The sequence below is a fragment of the Panulirus ornatus genome, chromosome 24 (assembly GCF_036320965.1).
Source record: "Panulirus ornatus isolate Po-2019 chromosome 24, ASM3632096v1, whole genome shotgun sequence".
Lineage (NCBI taxonomy): Eukaryota > Metazoa > Arthropoda > Malacostraca > Decapoda > Palinuridae > Panulirus > Panulirus ornatus.
This window is the reverse complement of record NC_092247.1, coordinates 14326056-14353783: the sequence shown is the minus strand read 5'-3', so window position 1 is coordinate 14353783 and position 27728 is coordinate 14326056. Positions and strand designations below refer to the sequence as shown.

At 51.5% G+C, this 27728-nt stretch overlaps 1 protein-coding gene across 1 annotated transcript in view; it reads left to right on the top strand.

The window, feature by feature from the left end:
- Positions 1-27728, top strand: part of LOC139757118 (uncharacterized) — a 257712-nt gene that overhangs the window by 32345 nt on the left and 197639 nt on the right. The window contains exons 5-6 of the mRNA XM_071677215.1: positions 4500-4928; positions 6729-6941. Coding sequence (XP_071533316.1) covers positions 4500-4928; positions 6729-6938 — 639 coding nt within the window. The 3' untranslated portion in view covers positions 6939-6941. The remainder of the gene's footprint in view (positions 1-4499; positions 4929-6728; positions 6942-27728) is intronic.

Genomic DNA, 27728 nt, shown 5'->3' with positions numbered 1-27728 from the left:
ATACATACATACATACATACATACATACATACAAGATGTGTTATACTGGGGGGGTCGGTACGCCTGACCTGTATATACAATGCTTGCCTGCTCAAGCATGCTATGCATAGCGCTTCATGAAACAGCTAGAGAGAGAGAGAGAGAGAGAGAGAGAGAGAGAGAGAGAGAGAGAGAGAGAGAGAGAGAGAGAGAGAGCTCCCGTTGCTTCACTACTGGATTACTTAAGAGTCACCATCTCACACTGATTTTCACCACTGTTGTACTTATAAGTGCTGCACTTACAATCGCGACCCAACACTTAACAAGACATGGCATCACACTTACAGACGCAAACCTACACTTACAAACACGACCCTGACACTTATGAACACAACCCTACTCTTGCACACAAGATCCTTCACTTATAAACGCGACCTCTCACTTATAAACACGACCTTACACTTATAAATACGACCCTACACTTACAAATAGTTACACAACCACGATATACTTGGTTACTTAAATACACACAAACTCCGTTTCGAAATTGGTCATTTCAGTAGATATAAATGGTGAGTTTGATATAGATATAGATGGTGAGTCTATATAGATATAGATCTTCTATAAATGGTAAGTCCAATATTCACTTACAAAAACTACCACAGTTAGCCATTTACACACTTACAAAGCACTTCACTGTAGTATTCCCTCTCACAGACACTTATGAACCCCACATGACTTTTCTAAACTCCATATGATTCGTATGAACCCCACATGACACTTATAAACCCCACATGACACTTATAAACCCCACATGACACTTATTAACCCCACATGACACTTATGAACTCCACATGACACTTATAACCCCACATGACACTTATCAACCCCACATGACACTTATAAACCCCACATGACACTTATTAACCCCACATGACACTTATAAACCCCACATGACACTTATAAACCCCACAAGACACTTATAAACCCCACATGACACTTATAAACCCCACATGACACTTATAAACCCCACATGACACTTATTAACCCCAGATGACACTTATGAACTCCACATGACACTTATAAACCCCACATGACACTTATTAAGCCCACATTACACTTATGAACCCCACATGACACTTATAAACCCCACATGACACTTATAAACCCCACATGACACTTATAAACCCCACATGACACTTATTAAGCCCACATTACACTTATGAACCCCACATGACACAAATTACACACCTAAAGTATAATTTTCTACACCTATGAATACACCCACACACCCATGAGCAAACCCATACACCCATGAGCACACCTATACACCCGCGAGCACACCCATGAGCACACCCATACACCCATGAGCACACCCATACACCCATGAGCACACCCATACACCCATGAGCACACCCATACACCCATGAGCACTCCCATACACCCATGAGCACACCCATACACCCATGAGCACACCCATACACCCATGAGCACACCCATACACCCATGAGCACTCCCATACACCCATGAACACACCCATACACCCATGAGCACTCCCATACACCCATGAGCACACCCATACACCCATGAGCACTCCCATACACCCATGAACACACCCATACATCGTCAAACACACCAGTCCCCTCACAACGAGGTCATTACACCCATAAGCACACTCACGCCCCATTACACACAGCCCCATACACGCCATCAAGACAACCAAGAACATTTTGCCCCATGCGCTACCCCCATGCGCTACCCCCATGCGCTACCCCCATGCGCTCTTACAGAAGCTCCCAGGCACCCAGAAACATTCCCCTTACACACCCATGAACAAGGCTATACACACTAACATGGCTGCAGTACACACACACACACACACACACACACACACACACACACACACACACACACACACACACACACACACACACTGACTCTCTCCCCACAATGCCCCTCTCAACACAAGTACGTTCAAAACCTCCTCCACCCGCCACTCCGTACGTCCACAAACCCATAAACCCATCCACACACACACACACTAAGCCTCCTCCACACGTCCACAAACCTAAACCCATCCACACACACACACACACACACACACACACACACACACACACACACACACACACACACACACACTAAGCCTCCTCCTCACGTCCACAAACCCATAAACCCGTCCACACGCACTCTAAACCTCCTCCTCCTCATGTCCACAAACCCATAAACCCGTCCACACACACACTAAGCCTCCTCCTCACGTCCACAAACCCATAAACCCGTCCACACGCACTCTAAGCCTCCTCTTCACGTCCACAAACCCATAAACCCGTCCACACTCACACTAAACCACACCCCTCACCCACCCTCACGTCCACAAACCCATAAACCTGTCCACAGACTCTCCAAACCTCACCTTCCTAAACCTCGACGTCCAGCAGCCCATAAAACACACACACACACACACACACACACACACACACACACACACACACACACGCTAAACCTCCCACTCACCCCCCACGCTCACACTGCCACGTTAACACACTCTAAACTCAATATTTGTTGTATTATTTATGCTCTGAGCATGCCAACTGTGTGCTCCGAGGCAAGTCACACATGGAGAATATTTGAATATGAAGTTCCTTAAAGATGAGAAACGTTTGGCTGAAGTTTGGCTGAAGTTTGGGGGGTCGGTCCGCGCGTGGCACTCTGGCCCCCGGGGGAAGGGGGGGACGCTAGGCACACCCCACACTCCCACACTCCCACAACCCCCTACCCCCTGGGGTAAGAAACCCCCCGAGGGGACGCTAGGCACACCCCCACCCACCTATCCCACACTTCCCTCCCACCCCTTTCCCCTGGGGTAACAACAACCCCACACCCCCACACCCACGTCTCACCGTCAGAGATGATACCTTAATCGGGATGTATTTTTTAAGGCCCACAAGACAACCTTAAAAAAATAAAGGAAATGACATATATATATATATATATATATATATATATATATATATATATATATATATATATATATATATATATATATATATATATATATATATATATATATATATATAAACCCTAAAGAGACTGTTGGCTCTCTCGTGTATCACCTGACGCCGATGTATCGTCATCATAACTACACACAGGTTTGATCTTGGTCACACTGAACGTGTCATGGCGCTTGGTCACTCAGTTCCCCCCCCCCCCCCCATCGGCCCCCACACCTCCCTCGCACCCCACACACCTCCCTCGCCCCTCCTCGCCCCCCACACCACATCCCCCTACTGTCTTAAGAAAGAAAGCCACTTTTCTGGAATGTGGAGATAAGATAACATAGGATTCTGGGAGGTGGCCCTAGACACACGCCCCCTTGACACACGTCACTGTAGGAGTGGGGGAACTCCTTGATGCGTCGCTGTAGGAGTGCAAGACCTCTTGACACGCCACTGTAGAAATGGGGGACCCATTTGACACTTCACTGTAGGAGTGGAGGACCACTTGACACGTCAGTGTAGAAGTGGGGGACCCCTTGACACGGCACTGTGGGAGCGGGGAACCCGTTGACACGTCACTGTAGAAGTGGTGGACCCTTGACACGTCACCGTAGAAGTGAGGGACCCCTTGACACGTCACTGTAGAAGTGAGGGAGCCCTTGACACTTCACTGTAGAAGTGGTGGACCCTTGACACGTCACTGTAGAAGTGGGGGACCCCTTGACACGTCACTGTAGAAGTGGTGGACCCTTTGACACCCGTTGCTGTAGGAGTAGGGAACCCCCTTGACACCTGCCACTGTAGAAGTGGGGATCACTTGACACCCGTCACTGTGGATGTGGGGAACCCTTCGACACACGTCACTGTTGGAGTGGAGGCCGCCCCCCTTGACACACGTCACTTTGGGAGTGAGGAACCCCTCGACACACGTCACTGTTGGAATATGGAGGCCCCCTTGACACCCGTCACAGTAGCAGTGAGGGACCCTTTGACACCAGTCACGCTGGCCCGATGGTGGCAGCCCCACTGGCGCCTCTCATCTACTTTAGGATCACTTAGCCCCCTTCCCTCCCCCTTGACACGACAACGCGACCCTGAACCAGGACGACACGACCCTTAAACACCACGGGACGACCCTTGGATATGCTGCCCTGGCACGAGAGAGTCAAGTCAGAGGGTTTGGGAGGCCATTATATACTGTGGGGGGGGTCGTTCATCGTCGTTCTCAAGGGTCGTCCCGTCGTAAGTGATGGTCGTGAGGCGTTCATCCCCCGTGTAGAGGTAATAGCATAATTAATAATTATTCATGTTGTATGATTTTCCTTTTTTTTTCCTGTTTTGTTTTGAAATACATGCCCGACGTCCACCGAGGCTGGAGGAGGGGGGAGAGAGTGAGTGTGAGTGTGAGTGTGAGTGGTGGTCGGGCGTGGTGGTGCTTGCTTAGATCACACGCCGCTCTTAGTTTAAGGGTGAGAGGTGATTCGGGAGGTGTGACCTGTGTGTTATGGTGGTGTGTTTCAGGCTATGTCCCCGGCGCACAGCGTCCACAGTCTGTCGCCGACGCAACCACTAGGAGATGGCCACTACCCGGGGCCTGGAGGCGAAGCCCACCAGCCCACCAACAGCTTCCCAACACCTCCCACCTCACAACCCCCGCACACCGCCCACTCAGGCCACTCCGCCCACACTGCCCATTCTGCGTCCACCAGTGAGCCAAATATGCTCAGGGCAGCCCTTACCCATCGTGAGCAGCAGCAGCAGCAGCAGCAGCACCAGCAGCAGCAGCAGACGCACCGCGGTAGCCCCGGGAGCAGCGACACAGGGGGCGGCGGGCCGGGTTCTGGGGCCAGCGGTGTGTCTGGGGGCGGCTCCAGTGGCTCGGTGCACATGCCGGACTTTGTGGACTTCGACACCCCGATCCAGGGCGGCCTGGACTGTAACGTGGAGGAGGTAGGAGATGTCTTGTGGTGGCTGGTGACGCCAGCAGCCTGGCGGGGGAGAGGGGCCGGTCGCAAAACGACTTTGCCGCCCGCGCCCCCCACCCCAACCTCAGCAGCTGGCCACTGTCCCACAGAGTAGTAACCACTAGTATAAGTTAGAGCGTACTGTTAACACTTGACACCCCCCGGGTAGATGTATGTGTAGAACTTACTAATACCAATAGACACGAGAGCGTGTAGCGCCACAGTAATGAATTCACTCTCCAGTCACTTCCTTTTTGTAGTCACTGTGTGCCAGGTCTTCCAGTGTGTATGTGTGTGTGTGTGTGTATGTGTGTGTGTGTGTGTGTGTGTGTGTGTGTGTGTGTGTCTGTGTGTGGTAGCCGCAGTCTCTCTCTCTCTCTTTTTTTGCGTGACTAAATCCAGAGAGAAGTAATGTTGTATCATCAGCAGGAAAGTGACTTGAGTATTATGTTCAGTTGTGCTCCTGTGTGGCGTCGCGCCCCACGAGGCATATCAGATCATCCACCAGACAGACTATCACTCTTGTACAGCTCAGAAGCTCCCTCCCTCCCTTCCCTTCCTCTCTCTCTCTCTCTCTCTCTCTCTCTCTCTCTCTCTCTCTCTCTCTCTCTCTCTCTCTCTCTAACATCTCTCTCTCTCTCTCTCTCTCTCTCTCTCTCTCTCTCTCTCTCTCTCTCTCTCTCTCTCTCTCTCTCTCTCTCTCTCTCTCTCTCTCTCTCTCTCTCTCTCTCTCTCTCTCTCTCTCTCTCTCTCTCTCTCTCTCTCTCTCTCTCTCTCTCTCTCTCTCTCTCTCTCTCTCTCTCTCTCTCTCTCTCTCTCTCTCTCTCTCTCTCTCTCTCTCTCTCTCTCTCTCTCTCTCTCTCTCTCTCTCTCTCTCTCTCTCTCTCTCTCTCTCTCTCTCTCTCTCTCTCTCTCTCTCTCTCACCCCCCAAGGGAAGCCATCAGTCAGGAAGACGGGCACTTGCCCTCCCTCCCTCCGTCATTCCCTCCCTCCTTCCCTCCCCTTGAAGCCTCTCACACACTCATTGTCACACTCCCGCTGCCAGACTCCACCTCCATCACTCAAGACGCCAGTCCATTGCTCAGTGTTTCCAGGTCGTCACGTGGCGGCCTGGACACATGTACGCCTCCTCTAGTGCTGGTACCCAGATCAGAAGGCTGAGGGAACGATAAATACGTTGTGTTATGTCAGGGTCAACACCCGGCATGTTTGAGTCTGCTGTGTGTCTGTGTCTGTGTGTGTGTGTGTGTGTGTGTGTGTGTGTGTGTGTGTCACCAGTGGTGCAGATAGATGTAATGCATCTGTGTAAAAGTTCCAATCGCGAAAGTGTCCCCTTCCCTCATACGCAGAAAGAAATAAAGTTCCTCATCAGTTCTGGTCGTGGATCATCTTTGTGACGAGAGGCGAAACTTTTTTTCCCTCCTCAGTAAAACCCATTCTTGTGTCGTATGAGTGAAGGGGGCCAGAGTCGCTCCTGGATCAGTACTTTGGGGGAGTGGAACGCTGCTCTGTGCTAGTGTGTGTTTATCCTCTGTTGTGTGTGTGTGTGTGGGGGTGTGGGGGACGACAACTGTCTGTGTCACAAACACCCCAGTCCTCTCATCTATGCCTTGCTGTTGCTTCGCTGCTCAAAGTAGATTAAGTCCTCCCCTTACAGCCTCTGTGCTTTTTGTCCTTGAACTATATAAGGCTCTGTTCATGATGAATTATATACACAACAGTAATACAGTCAATGAACTTTTGCATCACTCTCTGCATGTGTTCTAAGTCTCCCGTATCTTGCAGGTCATCAAGCACGAGCTGCAGGTGGAAGGGAACCTGGATTTCTCCTTCCCACAAGCTCACCACGGCCACCACTCCCACGCCCACGCCCACGCCGTGGCCCACGCCCACGCCCACTCCCACGCTCACCCAGACCCTCCTCAGATGGCAGCACCGCCTGGGATGTCCTACCCGTGTTCGTCCATTGCGGCGGGGAACCAGTGGGTCCGTTAGTAGGTGAGTAACACTCATGTATTGTCACACCTCACACCTGGACCAGTGGCTGGCTGGGGCAGCACTGCCCCTCACACCTGGACCAGTGGCTGGCTGGGGCAGCACTGCCCCTCACATCTGGACCAGTGGCTGGCTGGGGCAGCACTGCCCCTCACATCTGGACCAGTGGCTGGCTGGGGCAGCACTGCCCCTCACACCAGGAGACAAAGTGCCTTTATCATGCTCTTACGTCGTCCTGGACCAGGCGAGAGACACACACTCCCATCACATGATGTCACCAGTGTCAGACATGGTTGCCTCTGAGGCATGGTGGTATATATATATATGTATGTACACACATATTGACTTATGTTTCTCCTGTCGTCGGTGTTGGCTTCCTGCGACCCACAGGCAGTGAGTCTTGCGTTGGGGTGCCGGTGTTTGCGCCGTGCGTGGGTAGTGTGTTGAGGAACCACACTGCTCTGGCGATGAGTGACACAGTTCCTTGTCCAATAGTAGATCTTAACATCATGTATTCCCTCCTCCTCCTCCTCCCAACATACACACACACACATATGTCCCCTCCTCTCCCAACTTTTACATAAGTTCCTCCTCCTCCTGTATGTACATATACGATCCCCTTCCCCACATCACACATACGTTTCCATCCCCCTCGCAACTTTTACATACGTTCCCTTCCTCCCCCTTATATGCAAGTACTCTTCCTTTTCCCCCCCATCACACATACTTTTTCTCCCCTCCCTCTCCCTATATACATATAAGATCCCTTTCCCCTCCACACATATGCTTTCTTCCCTCCATCCTTCCCTCCATCCCTCCCTCCAACACATATATACATTCCCTCCCAATGCGAACGCACAAAGATTTTATGTAAAGGAGGAACAAGAAGATACACGTCAACGAAAAGTATAACTGAGAAAATTATCTTTTCTTTCTTCCCCCTTATACTTGCTCGCCGTTTCCCGCGTTAGCGAGGTAGCGCCGAGACAAAGAAAAGTCCTCATTATGGATAGTGAAAAGATGGATGGACGAGGTCAATGAGAATCAGTGAGGAGAAATGAGGGTACGGACGAGTCAGCCCTTTGTTTACATTGCAGTTACAAGGCGGATGAAAGAAAATGGGAGAACGTGTGGCCAGGGAGGCGATGGTAAGTTGTACTGGGAAGAATCATGGACGGGGATGGAAGAGAGTAGACATGCGTGGTTATCTTGAGGGGCTGGACAGTAACCAAGACACGACTGTGGATTTCGTAATGAGACCTCTGGATCGTCCTCCAGGCGACCAGAGATACAGCCAGTGGGAAGGATCGACCAGCCACAGCCAGTGGGGAGGATCGACCAGGCACAGGCAGTGGGGAGGGTCGACTAGGCACAGTCAGTGGGAAGGATCGACCAGCCACAGCCAGTGGGAAGGATCGACCAGGCACAGCCAGTGGGGAGGGTCGACTAGGCACAGTCAGTGGGAAGGATCGACCAGGCACAGCCAGTGGGGAGGATCGACCAGGCACAGCCAGTGGGGAGGATCGACTAGGCACAGTCAGTGGGAAGGATCGACTAGGCACAGTCAGTGGGAAGGATCGACCAGGTACAGCCAGTGGGAAGGATCGACCAGGCACAGCCAGTGGGAAGGATCGACCAGGCACAGCCAGTGGGGAGGATCGACCAGGCACAGCCAGTGGGAAGGATCGACCAGCCACAGCCAGTGGGAAGGATCGACCAGGCACAGCCAGTGGTAAGGATCGACCAGGCACAAGCAGTGGGGAGGATCGACCAGGCACAGTCAGTGGGGAGGGTCGACCAGGCACAGCCAGTGGGGAGGATCGACCAGGCACAGCCAGTGAGAAGGATCGACCAGCCACAACCAGTGGGGAGGATCGACCAGGCACAACCAGTGGGAAGGATCGACCAGGTACAGCCAGTGGGGAGGATCGACCAGGCACAGCCAGTGGGAAGGATCGACCAGGCACAGCCAGTGGGAAGGATCGACCAGGCACAGCCAGTGGGAAGGATCGACCAGGCACAGCCAGTGGGAAGGATCGACCAGGCACAACCAGTGGGAAGGATCGACCAGGTACAGCCAGTGGGGAGGATCGACCAGGCACAGCCAGTGGGAAGGATCGACCAGGCACAGCCAGTGGGAAGGATCGACCAGGCACAGCCAGTGGGGAGGATCGACCAGGCACAACCAGTGTACACAGATGATCCGGTCGTAGTGACGGAGACGGTGACGCAGGAGTGACGTTGGTGTTACGTGGGCGTCGGAAGGAGATGTGGGGAGGCAGGGAGAGAGGGAAGGAGGGAGACGGGAGTTTAGAAGAAGATAAGGAAGAATACGAAGCGAAATTTTCTCGTATATCTTCACCGCTTCCAACGTGTCCTGGTGATGAAAAGACGTTTGTTTGTTTGTTTGTTTGTTTGTTTGTTTTTTGATTGGTGTTTCACTTGAAGCGGCGGATTTTATTTGTTAAGGAAGGACGCTATGGTTAAGGGGAACCCATGGTGATGGGAGGTGAGGAGGAGTGTTGGTTTGTGGTAGGCGAGACAGCACGGGCAACTGAGGCCCTAATCAATGCCATCTTAATACCGCTACACGGATAGATAGATAGATAGATTGATAGATAGATAGATAGATTATGTGTTCACCGGGACAACAATTACCCCCCCCTGGCTTCCTTGCGGTACTGACCATGAGTCAGCACGGGGTTGGATCATCCACATGGGTTCGAATCCTCGATGCGGCGCTCGGCCCACACCCAACCCAGGTGTTCATCCTCCCCTCGGGGTCTGGCCGATAAATGGGTACAGGGCTTTGTCTGGTGTGTGTGTGTGTGTGTGTGTGTGTGTGTGTGTGTGTGTGTATGAAATTGTCTTCCCGTAACACACACACACACACACACACACACACACACACACACACACACACACACACACACACAGAGTATGTTAACAGCCAGTGTTGCTGTTGCATGTGTGGTTGGCGCTCCGGGCTAGACGTGGGATCTGGAGAGAGGGATGCGGGTGATGATGTTCACATAGTGTGGGCGGGATGCCCTACACATGACACCTGGTTGTTATAGGTTATAGACACATGTGGCTATTACCATCAGGTGTGTGTGACATGGGTTACAGAGGCACGTGTGGGGTCGAACCCGTCACACCGTCTGGGTCTGTTAGCTACGACAGTCCTGGCCTCCACCCTGTCACATCTCCTGTCATACACTCTGATGGGCTGTCCCACAGTTTGATGGGGTTTCCCACAGTCTAATGGGTTTTCCCACAGTCTGATGGGTTGTTCCCACAGTCTGATGGGTTGTCCCACAGTCTGATGGGTTGTTCCCACAGTCTGATGGGTTGTCCCACAGTCTGATGGGTTGTTCCCCCAGTCATGATGGGCTGTCCCACAGTCTAATGGGTTTTCCCACAGTCTGATGGGTTGTTCCCCCAGTCATGATGGGCTGTCCCACAGTCTAATGGGTTTTCCCACAGTCTGATGGGCTGTCCCACAGTCTGATGGGTTGTCCCACAGTCTGATGGGTTGTTCCCACAGTCTGATGGGTTGTTCCCACAGTCTGATGGGTTGTTCCCACAGTCTGATGGGTTTTCCCACAGTCTAATGGGCTGTCCCACAGTCTGATGGGCTGTCCCACACTCTGATAGGCACCCACGTCTGGGGTGATACACATGCACCCCCACACACTGTACCCACGTCTGGGGTGGTACACATGCACCCCACACACTGTACCCACGTCTGGGGTGGTACACATGCACCCCCACACACTGTACCCACGTCTGGGGTGGTACACATGCACCCCTACACACTGTACCCACGTCTGGGGTGGTACACATGCACCCCCACACACTGTACCCACGTCTGGGGTGGTACACATGCACCCCTACACACTGTACCCACGTCTGGGGTGGTACACATGCACCCCCACACACTGTACCCACGTCTGGGGTGGTACACATGCACCCCCACACACTGTACCCACGTCTGGGGTGGTACACATGCACCCCGATACACTGTACCCACGTCTAGGGTGGTACACATGCACCCCTACACACTGTACCCACGTCTGGGGTGGTACACATGCACTCCTACACACTGTACCCACGTCTGGGGTGGTACACATGCACCCCTACACACTGTAAACACGTCTGGGGTGGTACACATGCACCCCTACACACTGTACCCACGTCTGGGGTGGTACACATGCACCCCCACACACTGTACCCACGTCTGGGGTGGTACACATGCACCCCTACACACTGTACCCACGTCTGGGGTGGTACACATGCATCCCCACACACTGTACCCACGTCTGGGGTAGTACACATGTACCCCTACACACTGTACCCACGTCTGGGGTGGTGCACATGCACCCCCACACACTGTACCCACGTCTGGGATGGTACACATGCACCCCTACACACTGTACCCACGTCTGGGGTGGTACACATGCACCCCTACACACTGTACCCACGTCTGGGGTGGTACACATGCACCCCTACACACTGTACCCACGTCTGGGGTGGTACACATGCACCCCTACACACTGTAAACACGTCTGGGGTGGTACACATGCACCCCTACACACTATACCCACGTCTTGGGTGGTACACATGCACCCCCCCACACACTGTACCCACGTCTGGGGTGGTACACATGCACCCCTACACACTGTACCCACGTCTGGGGTGGTACACATGCACCCCTACACACTGTACCCACGTCTGGGGTGGTACACATGCACCCCTACACACTGTACCCACGTCTGGGGTGGTACACATGCACCCCTACACACTGTACCCACGTCTGGGGTGGTACACATGCACCCCTACACGCTGTACCCACGTCTTTGGTGGTACACATGCACCCCTACACACTGTACCCACGTCTGGGGTGGTACACATGCACCCCTACACACTGTACCCACGTCTGGGGTGGTACACATGCACCCCTACACACTGTACCCACGTCTGGGGTGGTACACATGCACCCCTACACACTGTACCCACGTCTGGGGTGGTACACATGCACCCCTACACACTGTACCCACGTCTGGGGTGGTACACATGCACCCCTACACACTGTACCCACGTCTGGGGTGGTACACATGCACCCCTACACACTGTACCCACGTCTGGGGTGGTACACATGCCCCCCTACACACTGTGCCCACGTCTGGGGTGGTACACATGCACCCCCACACACTGTACCCACGTCTGGGGTGGTACACATGCACCCCCACACACTGTACCCACGTCTGGGGTGGTACACATGCACCCCTACACACTGTACCCACGTCTGGGGTGGTACACATGCACCCCTACACACTGTACTCACGTCTGGGGTGGTACATATGCACCCCTACACATTGTACCTACGTCTGGGGTGGTACACATGCACCCCTACACACTGTACCCACGTCTGGGGTGATACACATGCACCCCTACACACTGTACCCACGTCTGGCTTGGTACACATGCACCCCTACACACTGTACCCACGTCTGTGGTGGTACACATGCACCCCTACACGCTGTACCCACGTCTGGGGTGGTACACATGCACCCCTACACACTGTACCCACGTCTGGGGTGGTACACATGCACCCCTACACACTGTACCCACGTCTGGGGTGGTACACATGCACCCCTACACACTGCACCCACGTCTGGGGTGGTACACATGCACCCCTACACACTGTACCCACGTCTGGGGTGGTACACATGCACCCCCACACACTGTACCCACGTCTGGGGTGGTACACATGCACCCCTACACACTGTACTCACGTCTGGGGTGGTACACATGCACCCCTACACACTGCATCCACGTCTGGGGTGGTACACATGCACCCCCACACACTGCACCCACGTCTGGGGTGGTACACATGCACCCCTACAAACTGTACCCACGTCTGGGGTGGTACACATGCACCCCTACACACTGTACCCACGTCTGGGGTGGTACACATGCACCCCTACACACTGTACCCACGTCTGGGGTGGTACACATTAACCCCTACACACTGTACCCACGTCTGGGGTGGTACACATGCACCCCTACACACTGTACCCACGTCTGGGGTGGTACACATGCACCCCTACACACTGTACCCACGTCTGGGGTGGTACACATGCACCCCTACACACTGTACCCACGTCTGGGGTGGTACACATGCACCCCTACACACTGTACCCACGTCTGGGGTGGTACACATGCACCCCCACACTGTACCCACGTCTGGGGTGGTACACATGCACCCCTACACACTGTACCCACGTCTGGGGTGGTACACATGCACCCCCACACACTGTACCCACGTCTGGGGTGGTACACATGCACCCCCACACACTGTACCCACGTCTGGGGTGGTACACATGCACCCCCACACACTGTACCCACGTCTGGGGTGGTACACATGCACCCCCACACACTGTACCCACGTCTGGGGTGGTACACATGCACCCCTACACACTGTACCCACGTCTGGGATGGTACACATGCACCCCTACACACTGTACCCACGTCTGGGGTGGTACACATGCACCCCCACACACTGTACCCACGTCTGGGGTGGTACACATGCACCCCCACACACTGTACCCACGTCTGGGGTGGTACACATGCACCCCCACACACTGTACCCACGTCTGGGGTGGTACACATGCACCCCACACACTGTACCCACGTCTGGGGTGGTACACATGCATCCCCACACACTGTACCCACTTCTGGGGTGGTACACATGCACCCCCACACACTGTACCCACGTCTGGGGTGGTACACATGCATCCCCACACACTGTACCCACGTCTGGGGTGGTACACATGCACCCCCACACACTGTACCCACGTCTGGGGTGAGGGCAGTGTACGGCATGGTCGAGGCTGGGGGAAGATGAGGGTGGTGCGGGCGGGTCTGGGGTCCAGCGCGTCCGTCGCTCCTCAATTATTACGATGTTTACGTCGGTCACGTGATTCATGGGCGGGTGGAGGGCGGGCGGTGGGCAGTGTGGTGTTTGTGCCGCCCACATTGTCTGGTTTGACGTCTTGTTTATCCCACGCCGCCCAAAGGTATATAAATATCCACCCAGAACCACCCATCCCCCCAGAACCACCCATCCCCCCAGAACCCCCGGAGATATTAATGGCGGGCCAGCCCGGTACATTGATGATGCTCTCTCTGGTACAGAGAGGCATTGATGACGGCCACACAGACAAATTGGCTTGCTAAAGTTCAACAATTAATCAGAGCGGGAGAATCACCCACGCCTCTCTCTCTCTCTCTCTCTCTCTCTCTCTCTCTCTCTCTCTCTCTCTCTCTCTCTCTCTCTCTCTCTCTCTCTCTCTCTCTCTCTCTCTCTCTCTCTCTCTCTCTCTCTCTCTCTCTCTCAACTTCCCATCCATCTCCCCCCGACACCCCTTCCACGAGATAGTCCCCCATCTACTACTACTACTACTACTACTACTACTACTACTACTACTAGGCCACTAGAACTACTACTACTACTACTACTACTACTACTACTACTACTACTACTACTACTACTACTAGGCCACTAGAACTACTACTACTACTACTACTACTACTACTACTACTACTACTACTACTACTACTACTACTACTAGGCCACTAGAACTACTACTACTACTACTACTACTACTACTACTACTACTACTACTACTACTACTACTACTAGGCCACTAGAACTACTACTACTACTACTACTACTACTACTACTACTACTACTACTACTACTACTACTACTACTACTACTACTACTAGGCCACTAGAACTACTACTACTACTACTACTACTACTACTACTACTACTACTACTACTACTACTACTACTACTACTACTAGGCCACTAGAACTACTACTACTACTACTACTACTACTACTACTACTACTAGGCCACTAGAACTACTACTACTACTACTACTACTACTACTACTACTACTACTACTACTACTACTACTACTACTAGGCCACTAGAACTACTACTACTACTACTACTACTACTACTACTACTACTACTACTACTACTACTACTACTACTACTACTACTAGGCCACTAGAACTACTACTACTACTACTACTACTACTACTACTACTACTACTACTACTACTACTACTACTAGTCCACTAGAACTACTACTACTACTACTACTACTACTACTACTACTACTACTACTACTACTACTACTACTACTACTAGGCCACTAGAACTACTACTACTACTACTACTACTACTACTACTACTACTACTACTAGGCCACTAGAACTACTACTACTACTACTACTACTACTACTACTACTACTACTAGGCCACTAGAACTACTACTACTACTACTACTACTACTACTACTACTACTACTACTACTACTACTACTACTACTAGGCCACTAGAACTACTACTACTACTACTACTACTACTACTACTACTACTACTACTACTACTACTACTAGGCCACTAGAACTACTACTACTACTACTACTACTACTACTACTACTACTACTACTACTACTACTACTAGGCCACTAGAACTACTACTACTACTACTACTACTACTACTACTACTACTACTACTACTACTACTACTACTACTACTACTACTAGGCCACTAGAAGTACTACTACTACTACTACTACTAGGCCACTAGAACTACTACTACTACTACTAGTCCACTAGAACTACTACTACTACTACTACTAGGCCACTAGAACTACTACTACTACTACTACTACTACTACTACTACTACTACTACTATGCCACTAGAACTACTGCTACTACTACTACTACTACTACTACTACTACTACTACTACTACTACTACTACTACTAGGCCACTAGAACTACTACTACTACTACTGCTACTGCTACTACTACTACTACTACTACTACTACTACTACTACTACTACTACTACTAGGCCACTAGAACTACTACTACTACTACTACTACTACTACTACTTCTACTACTACTACTACTACTACTACTACTACTACTACTACTACTACTACTACTAGGCCACTAGAACTACTACTACTGCTACTACTACTACTACTACTACTACTACTACTACTACTACTACTACTACTACTACTACTACTACCACTACTACTACTACTACTACTACTACTACTACTACTACTACTACTAGGCCACTAGAACTACTACTACTACTACTACTACTACTACTACTACTACTACTACTACTACTACTACTAGGCCACTAGAACTACTACTACGCCACTAGAACTACTACTACTACTACTACTACTACTACTACTACTACTACTACTACTACTACTACTACTACTACTACTAGGCCACTAGAACTACTACTACTACTACTACTACTACTACTACTACTACTACTACTACTACTACTAGGCCACTAGAACTACTACTACTACTACTACTACTATTACTACTACTACTACTAGGCCACTAGAACTACTACTTCTACTACTGCTACTACTACTACTACTACTACTACTACTACTACTACTACTACTACTACTACTACTAGGCCACTAGAACTACTACTACTACTACTACTACTACTACTACTACTAGGCCACTAGAACTACTACTACTACTACTACTACTACTACTACTACTACTACTACTACTACTACTACTACTACTACTACTAGGCCACTAGAACTACTACTACTACTTCTGCTACTACTACTACTACTACTACTACTACTACTACTACTACTACTACTACTACTAGGCCACTCCCTCCCCAGTCACCAATAATATACTCTTTTCCCTCCACAGTTTCTCCATCCACTAGTCTGCCCAAGTCCTTACTCCACTTACATCATCTCCACCATCGTGACCTCCACTTCCCAGCATCCGCTCGACACTCCTTCCACTTGCCTCCCCCTCAATCGTGACCTCCACTTCCCAGCATCCGCTCCACACTCCCTCCACTTGCCTCCCCCTCACAACACTGCTCCTCCTCCCTCCACCTCTCTCCTCCCTCCCTCCCCTCATCATCACCTTAGACACTACCCTTCCTCTCTCACCCTCCCTCCATCTCCCTCCTCTCTTCCCCTCATCATCATCTCCCTCACCTGCCCCATTTTCTCCCTCTTCTCCCTCAACATGCACTCTTCCTCCCTCACTCACCTCCCTCACACACCCCCCCCCCGCCGCCCCTTCGTCTCGTAACGTTCCCTCCCTTGCCCCTCCTCCACGGAGGCCCTTCAAACGTTCCCTCCCTTGCCCCTCCTCCACGGAGGCCCTTCAAACGTTCCCTCCCTTGCCCCTCCGCCACGGAGGCCCTTCAGTGCCAGTACCCTCCCCCACCTGCCCTCCCGGAATGTCTTATCTCCCCTCAGATGGTCCTCGCCTATACTGCTCCCTTCTCCCACACAGTCAATATTTACCAGTTACCTCATACTCTCATCAGTCCACACTGATCCCACCTTATACGAGGATGAACAGATTACATTAAAGAGAAACATTATATTTAGAGTTACATTACGTCGATAATGTCATTAGAAAGTTGAAAAAGAAAACCAATGGAATATTCAGATGACGAAATGTTCAAATGAAGTGGCTCATGTTCATTGTTATTGACGTGATGTGAGATGAGGAATGAGTCGGGGTTCTTGTGGACAGCAGCAACACCTGGTGTTACCTGGCCAGTGTTGTGGATGTGGACAGTGTTGCTGGAGGGTGGCCACACCTGGCCAGTGTTGTGAATGTGGACAGTGTTGCTGGAGGGTGGCCACACCTGGCCAGTGTTGTGGATGTGGACAGTGTTGCTGGAGGGTGGCCACACCTGGCCAGTGTTGTGGATGTGGACAGTGTTGCTGGAGGGTGGCCACACCTGGCCAGTGTTGTGGATGTGGACAGTGTTGCTGGAGGGTGGCCACACCTGGCTAGTGTTGTGGATGTGGACAGTGTTGCTGGAGGGTGGCCACACCTGGCCAGTGTTGTGGATGTGGACATTGTTGCTGGAGGGTGGCCACACCTGGCCAGTGTTGTGGATGTGGACAGTGTTGCTGGAGGGTGGCCACACCTGGCCAGTGTTGTGGATGTGGACAGTGTTGCTGGAGGGTGGCCACACCTGGCCAGTGTTGTGGATGTGGACAGTGTTGCTGGAGGGTGGCCACACCTGGCCAGTGTTGTGGATGTGGACAGTGTTGCTGGAGGTTGGCCACACCTGGCTAGTGTTGTGGATGTGGACAGTGTTGCTGGAGGTTGGCCACACCTGGCCAGTGTTGTGGATGTGGACAGTGTTGCTGGAGGGTGGCCACACCTGGCCAGTGTTGTGGATGTGGACAGTGTTGCTGGAGGGTGGCCACACCTGGCTAGTGTTGCAGGTGTGGACTGGGTCCCCAGGCTAAGGGTGGGGGTAAGCTAACACACACACACTCTGGCCAAAACGTAAGAAACACAGTGGTTCTTCCGTGTGCGCGTGTGCGTTCAGACTCCCAACTGCTGCGCAGCGTAATCTCCTCCTAAAGTAACTTCAATGTAATTATGTATTACGTCAGTGGGAATATACATCTCACGTTTTCTTCTGGTTTTCTGAGGTCGGATATTATACATCACGTTTTCTTCTGGTATTCTGATCTCGTCTATTATACATCACGTTTTCTTCTGGTATTCTGATCTCGTATATTATACATCACGTTTTCTCCTGCTATTCTGATCTCGGATATTATACATCACGTTTTCTACTGGTATCCTGACCTCGTATATTATACATCACGTTTTCTTCTGGTATTCTGATCTCGTATATTACACATCACGTTTTCTTCTGGTACTCTGATCTCGTATATTATACATCACGTTTTCTCCTGGTATTCTGATCTCGTATATTATACATCACGTTTTCTTCTGGTATTCTGATCTCGTCTTTTATACATCACGTTTTCTTCTGGTATTCTGGGCTCGTATATTATACATCACGTTTTCCATGGATCGTAGACCTGTGTATTCTATAGGGAGGAAGTCATTATGGTCGATTCTGAACGCTGTCCGGGTTGAATTTCAGATCTTGTGGTCAGAGTATCGGGTCCCAGTTGTATGGGGGGGAAGTGAGATACGCCCTTAATGATCTGATGTGGTCAGTGAGGGGCATGACACAGCTATGTGCACTTGGGTCTGGTGACGTGGCTATTCTTCCCATGCCTTCCCCATCACCCATGCCTTCCCCATCACCCGTGCCTTCCCCATCACCCATGCCTTCCCCATCACCCATGCCTTCCCCATCATCCATGCCTTCCCCATCACCCACGCCTTCCCCATCACCCACGCCTTCCCCTATGACTTCCCCATCACCCATGCCTCCCCATCACCCATACCTTTCCCATCACCGATACCTTCCCATCACCCATACCTTTCCCATCACCGATACCTTCCCATCACCCATACCTTTCCCGTCACCCATGCCTTCCCCATCACCCATGCCTTCCCCATCACCCATGCCTTCCCCATCACTCACGCCTTTCCCATCACCCACGCCTTCCCATCACCCATACCTTTCCCATCATCCACGCCTCCCCATCACCCATGCCTTCCCATCACCCATGCCTTCCCCATCACCCATGCCTTCCCCATCACCTGTGCCTTCCCCATCACCCATGCCTTCCCCATCACCCACGCCTTCCCCTCATCCATGCCTTCCCATCACCCATGCCTCCCCATCACCCATACCTTTCCCATCACCGATACCTTCCCATCACCCATACCTTTCCCGTCACCCATGCCTTCCCCATCACCCATGCCTTCCCCATCACCCATGCCTTCCCCATCACCCATGCCTTCCCCATCACCCACGCCTTTCCCATCACCCACACCTTTCCCATCACCCATACCTTTCCCATCATCCACGCCTTCCCATCACCCATGCCTCCCCATCGCCCATGCCTAAGTTCAACGAAATCTTGAAGACATTACAACCCCTTCATACGGCGAGGGGCTGAGCTCAGCTAACCCTTCATACGGCTGAGCTCAGCTAACCCTTCATACGGCTGAGCTCAGCTAACCCTTCATACGGCTGAGCTCAGCTAACCCTCCATACGGCTGAGCTCAGCTAACCCTTCATACGGCTGAGCTCAGCTAACCCTTCATACGGCTGAGCTCAGCTAACCCTTCATACGGCTGAGCTCAGCTAACCCTCCATACGGCTGAGCTCAGCTAACCCTTCATACGGCTGAGCTCAGCTAACCCGTGCCAGCCTAATTAATCTATCACATGATGATTTGCGAGTCAGGAGACCATCATTTATCATCTGGCACCAGATCACCCCCCCCCCCCCGCCGACACCCAGGCCTTCCCCCCTGTCAGGGAAACCCCCTGACCTTCCCCCTCCCTAGATAAGGGATCCCCCCCTCATCCATCCCCCCCCCCAACGCCCCGTTTAGGGAGCCCTATACTCTCTCCTCCTCTCCCTCTCCAAATCCCCTCCAAAAAGCTCGTTTTAACAGCTATATAAAGATATGAACCCTTTCCTTATATAGGCCTATTATATAGGCCTTCCCCACATTAACCTTTCACATTTCCTCCCTGTACCCCAGAGTACTTCTCATCCCCTCCCTGTACCCCAGAGTACTTCTCATACCCTCCCTGTACCCAGAGTACTTCTCATACCCTCCCTGTACCCCAGAGTACTTCTCATACCCTCCCTGTACCCCAGAGTACTTCTCATACCCTCCCTGTACCCCAGAGTACTTCTCATACCCTCCCTGTACCCCAGAGTACTTCTTTTGTGGTTTTACTTGCATCCTCTGTACACTCGCTATATATATATATATATATATATATATATATATATATATATATATATATATATATATATATATATATATATATATTTGGACAATCACATGTTTACCAAATGGCGTCCTAGCTTCGTCTCTTCGATGTATATCAACTGACTGTTATATTTCTCTCTTGTGTCTCCCCTGATGATGTGATTATTACACAAAAGTGCACTTGGGAACTTTTCGTGTTTCGTTTTCCCCGTGGACTCATAGGAATATATATATATATATATATATATATATATATATATATATATATATATATATATATATATATATATATATATATGCGAATAAAGTGTATATGAACGCGCACCTTCATAGAACATACAAAGCTCCATCAGCCAGGATCGAACCTAGGACCCCTTGTGCAGTCAGGTTCGGTAAAACGCTATCAGCTGGCTATGTGTTCTGTTCGGAAACAACCGATAGACCCCGTTGCTCACCATAGTGAGACGAAGGGTATTCGAGTACTTAGTATTTCGAATAGTTGTTTCCTATTATACAGTCCCTTAGTCTAGTGGTTAGCATGCCTGCCTCTTGCACAAGGGGTACCAGGTTCGATCCTGGCTGATGGAGCTTTGTATGATATATATATATATATATATATATATATATATATATATATATATATATATATATATATATATATATATATATATATATATATATCCCTAGGGACAAGGGAGAAAGAGTACTATCCTCGTTATTCGCTACACAATATAAGAGGTGGGGGCTAGAGATCCCCCCCCCCCCCCCCGCCTTTCCTTAACTCAGACTGGTGAGTGGGACTGAGGGAAGGTCAGCAGGAATGACTAGATTATATACCAACTGAGAGGCGTGCAAAGGAGAGACTCATGGATGTAAACGTGCTGAGAAAAATAGCTGGTAGGATGCCTGATCACATCCTGGTGGAGGTGAATGTGACAGATTGTGTTCTTGTTTTTAGTAAGAGAGAAAATGACATAGATGGGAAGAGGATAGTGAACGTGAGTGAACTCTGGAGAAAGTGGCATCTATGAGGAGGTACCAGGCGAAGATGAGCCTGTAGGGAACTCAACCACGGAACTACGTGGAGTTCCAGCCGTGTCCCTACTGAAGACAGACAGACGGACACAACAGTAGGAGAGCCGACGGACGAGTGTTGCTGGCGAAGCAGAAGCTGGAGCAAAGCGAAGAAGAAGACTGCCATGATATAGCGTTGGTAACACTTGCAATATACCAAGGAGGGTCGAAACACGTTGGCTTGACGTCACACGTTACCTTGACGTCACACGTTACCTTGACGTCACACGTTTGACAAAGTCAGCCACAAGATATCAGGAAAGAAAGTAGCTGAACAATACAGGGGCGAGAGAGGATGTGGGATCAGAGTTTTTGACACAAAGGGAATTCATCGTGGCAGTACAGGGAGCCATGTCTGATGAATCTGTCGTTCTGTCTGGGTTACCTCAGGGGGAGGTGTTGGGCCCGTCCTGGACTTAGGAGAGAAATGTAACTGGTCGACTTGGGGAGGCGTATTGGAGCACATTGCTCACTGTCTTATGAGGGGAAGCGATAGTGGGGAGTAGATAGTGTGGTTGTGGGGAGTAGATAGTGAGAAGAGAACATGGGTAAGATAGGTAACAAAGAGGAGGTCCCTTTTGGCCCATGTCTAGGTTTTGAAAGACAGGCAACAAGGGTGTGTGTGTGCCTGTTGACCCATGACTAGGTCGTCTATTTCAGACTTCCAGTGTGTATGACCCATGACCACTATGGGTCTCCAGTGAGAAGTGGAAGAGTCGTTTTGTGTGTGTGTGTGTGTGTGAGGAAAGCCAGTATGAGGGAGATGAAATGAGAGTGATGAGGATAATCTCTGTGAGGAGTGAGGGCTGAGGTGTGAGTGAGTGCCAGGTGAAGGGACACTGTCCGGCCACAGGTGCTCCTGCTGTGGGTCGTATCAGAGAGGAAGCAGCTGCTGGTGTCATGAGATACCAGAGGTTCCTCGTACGTAGTAGCCAGGTTAGGTCTAGGGAGGACAAGGGATAAAGCATGTTCCAAGTGTAGGTAACGGGACGTGTGTGTAGTGTGTGGGTCATACCTGGGGTATATCTCGTCGTCACAATGTGGAAGGGGTTCAGTCACACACCAGCTGAAGGTTACATCAAGCGGGACATTGAGGGAATGGGGACTTGAGAGTAGAACGCTAGAACGAATGGACTCCAGGGTTAGTAGAACGCTAGAACGAATGGACTCCAGGGTTAGTAGAACGCTAGAACGAATGGACTCCAGGGTTAGTAGAACGCTAGAACGAATGGACTCCAGGGTTAGTAGAACGCTAGAACGAATGGACTCCAGGGTTAGTAGAACGCTAGAACGAATGGACTCCAGGGTTAGTAGAACGCTAGAACGAATGGACTCCAGGGTTAGTAGAACGCTAGAACGAATGGACTCCACAGGGTTTGGGGACACACGGGGGTGTTGGAGGGAGGACATGCCTGTATGATTACCCAGTGGCTGTAACAGAGGAGGGGGACAATAAGGAGGGCACTTCACATCACTTATTGAAGGCACCAGCAGCGAGGGGGGTGTGTGTCCAGGAATGCACCAGCAATGGGTTTTGAATGAGGCCAACAAGGATGGGGGAATAAGGATATTAATATTCAGGGGGGGATGTGTGTAACATCTGTAGGACTAGGGTAGGAGGAGGAGGGAACGTTGTCATATTGACCTGTGCGTTACCAGTGGAGGTCGTGTCTTGCATGGGCCCGCCAGATGGGGGGGAGAGATGCAACCCCATTCGTCCCAAATGAGGACGACAAACTGGTTTGGTCGGTGTCACGTGAGGAGGTCACTAAAGGGGGGGTGTGTTGTGAAGGGTAACATGTAACGGGGGGAGGGGACGTCCGGTGACAGTAATATACATCAACAAGGGGGAGGAGGCCGGGGACGTCCAGGGACAACACCAACATTATAAGTGGTGTTGATCCAGGTGGGGACGTCCAGGGACAACACCAGCATTATAAGTGGTGTTGATCCAGGTGGGGACGTCCAGGGACAACACCAACATTATAAGTGGTGTTGATCCAGGTGGGGACGTCCAGGGACAACACCAACATTATAAGTGGTGTTGATCCAGGTGGGGACGTCCAGGGACAACACCAGCATTATAAGTGGTGTTGATCCAGGTGGTGACGTCCAGGGACAACACGAACATTATACGTGGTGTTGATCCATGTGGGGACGTCCAGGGACAACACGAACATTATACGTGGTGTTGATCCAGGTGGGGACGTCCAGGGACAACACCAGCATTATAAGTGGTGTTGATCCAGGTGGGGACGTTCAGGGACAACACGACCATTATAAGCGGTGTTGATCCAGGTGGGGACGTCCAGGGACAACACCAGCATTATAAGTGGTGTTGATCCAGGTGGTGACGTCCAGGGACAACACGACCATTATACGTGGTGTTGATCCAGGTGGGGACGTCCAGGGACAACACCAACATTATAAGTGGTGTTGATCCAGGTGGGGACGTCCAGGGACAACACGACCATTATACGTGGTGTTGATCCAGGTGGTGACGTCCAGGGACAACACGACCATTATACGTGGTGTTGATCCAGGTGGGGACGTCCAGGGACAACACGACCATTATACGTGGTGTTGATCCAGGTGGGGACGTCCAGGGACAACACGACCATTATACGTGGTGTTGATCCAGGTGGGGACGTCCAGGGACAACACGACCATTATACGTGGTGTTGATCCAGGTGGGGACGTCCAGGGACAACACGACCATTATACGTGGTGTTGATCCAGGTGGTGACGTCCAGGGACAACACGACCATTATACGTGGTGTTGATCCAGGTGGTGAGCAGCAGTGGTGTGGGTTCCCCTGGTAGTGGAGGACCAGGGCTCAGCCCATTTCCCTGAGGTGGTTCGCCAGTGCTGGCTGGCGTGCGTGATGTCCTAACCTTTTCAAAAAAGTTATTAAGTACTGATCACTCTTAAGTTGTTTGATGGCCTCCGAATAAGGGACTTAATGGTGTGTTAAGGGCAGCGATTTCATAACAAGCCAGCTCGTGTGTGAGTAGACGACCCCATGGACCTTACCAAGCCAGGTCGCGTCAGTAGACGACCCCATGAGCCTTACCAAGCCAGTTCGTGTGTCAGTATACGACCCCATGGGCCATACCAAGCCAGTTCGTGTGTCAGGAGACGACCCCTTGGGCCTTACCAAGCCAGTTCGTGTGTCAGTATACGGCCCCATGGGCCTTAACAAGCCAGGTCGTGTGTCAGTAGACGACCCCATGGGCCTTAACAAGCCAGGTCGTGTGTCAGTATACGAACCCATGGGCCATACCAAGCCAGGTCGTGTGTCAGTATACGATCCCTTGGGCCTTACCAAGCCAGGTCGTGTGTGAGTAGACGACCCCTTGGGCCTTACCAAGCCAGGTCGTGTCAGTATACGACCCCATGGGCCTTACCAAGCCAGGTTGTGTCAGTATACGACCCCATGGGTCTTACCAAGCCAGGTCGTGTTCTGACCATATACCAAGCCAAGTCACCATCCTCGCCAGGCAGTCGGTCAGTTACAACCAGCGTGACATTGTTATGGTGTGGACGTACGAACAAACATGACATTTTGAGATGAATCACTGTGATGGTTTTCACAACCGATGAATTATTGATGATGGGTCGGAGTGTAGAATCATGGGTCATGTTTTGCCCGACTGACATGACCCCTGGGGGCCAGGCTCTGGTCACTAGCCCATAATGACCAGGCTCTGGTCACTGACCCATATGATGATGACCAGGCTCTGGTCACTGACCCATATGATGATGACCAGGCTCTGGTCACTGACCCATATGATGATGACCAGGCTCTGGTCACTGACCCATATGATGATGACCAGGCTCTGGTCACTGACCCATATGATGATGACCAGGCTCTGGTCACTGACCCATATGATGATGACCAGGCTCTGGTCACTGACCCATATGATGATGACCAGGCTCTGGTCACTGGCCCATATGATGATGACCAGGCTCTGGTCACTGGCCCATATGATGATAACCAGGCTCTGGTCACTGACCCATATGATGATAACCAGGCTCTGGTCACTGACTCATGATGATGGGGGGGGGGGGGGTAGGAACTGACTCTATATACCCGGCTGAACGAAAGTCACTGGGAATAAGCGAGCGAAAAAAGGTTAGATGGAGAGTAGGAGCTTTTGTGGTGAAGGAAGGTCAGAGGGGTGGGTTGTGGAGGGCTGCTGGAGGGACGTCGGAGGGAGGGAGGGAGGGACTGGAGGGGGCAATGAATGATCCTGTGCCAGGGAAGGACCCTCGATTACTGATTAGATTGATGATTTGATTAATTTAGCCCTGGTTATGATTAATCAGCGTAGGTGCCGAGTTACATATTTCACACGGGGTTTAATGGATGGGGGGTTTTTTGGGGGGGAGGTTTTTTCTTCTACCCATTTTCCTTTTAAGTGAAGGGAATGTTTTTTTGGTCTTATCTCTATTGTTTGAAGGTAAGTTTAGACTCTGTAATTTGTTAAAAGTTGGAAGGATTAATTGTTTCATAGTGGATTAATAGGATTATGTTGTTAATCGTAGGCATATTGATCGGTTACAATTGATTGTTTCGTTAATTTATAACGTCTCTCTCTCTCTCTCTCTCTCTCTCTCTCTCTCTCTCTCTCTCTCTCTCTCTCTCTCTCTCTCTCTCTCTTCCACACACCTTCAAAACCCCCTCCCTACCCTCTCCTCCTCCCTCCCTCCCAACCCCCTTTCCCTTTCCCTTAGCTAACCCATCCCTCATTTCTCACCTAGGGGGAGAAAAAAAAAATATATTAAGATCTTAACTCCCTTAAATGGCTGGGGATCTCATCAAATAGACCATTACCGCCCGGCAGATCACCCTCCTCCTCAGATGATAATCACAAGTGTTCCAAAACACTGATCGAAATTATTGATCAAGTGCCGGTAATCGTCTCCCTCGCTGCCACGGTGATGGGCGCGGGTGATGGGCGCGGGTGATGGGCGCGGCCACTTCTGCTCCTTGAGTTTTCTTGCGACGAAGGGGGTCGTGTGGGAGGGTGTGGAGGGTGTGTCCTCTGTCTCGCGCGGGAGGAGAGGGAGGGAGGGAGGGAGGGAGGGAGGGAAGGGTCGTCTTTCGTGGGCGAGAAGGAGAGGAAGGGTCTCATGAGGGAAGGAGGGAGGAAAGGGAGGGTCGTCTACCTCGGGCTGGATGGGAGGGAGGGTCGTCTATCTCGGGCTGGATGGGAGGGAGGGTCGTCTATCTCGGGCTGGATGGGAGGGAGGGTCGTCTATCTCGGGCTGGATGGGAGGGAGGGTCGTCTATCTCGGGCTGGATGGGAGGGAGGGTCGTCTATCTCGGGCTGGAGGGAAGGGAGGGTCGTCTATCTCGGGCTGGAGGGAAGGGAGGGTCGTCTATCTCGGGCTGGAGGGAAGGGAGGGTCGTCTATCTCGGGCTGGATGGGAGGGAGGGTCGTCTATCTCGGGCTGGATGGGAGGGAGGGTCGTCTATCTCGGGCTGGATGGGAGGGAGGGTCGTCTATCTCGGGCTGGATGGGAGGGAGGGTCGTCTATCTCGGGCTGGATGGGAGGGAGGGTCGTCTATCTCGGGCTGGAGGGAAGGGAGGGTCGTCTATCTCGGGCTGGATGGGAGGGAGGGTCGTCTATCTCGGGCTGGAGGGAAGGGAGGGTCGTCTATCTCGGGCTGGAGGGAAGGGAGGGTCGTCTAGCTCGGGCTGGAGGGGAGGGAGGGTCGTCTATCTCGGGCTGGATGGGAGGGAGGGTCGTCTCTCTCGGGCTGGCTGGGAGGGAGGGTCGTCTCTCTCGGGCTAGATGGGAGGGAGGGTCGTCTATCTCGGGCTGGAGGGAAGGGAGGGTTGTCTATCTCGGGATGGAGGGAAGGGGAGGTCGTCTATCTCGGGCTGGAGGGAAGGGAGGGTCGTCTAG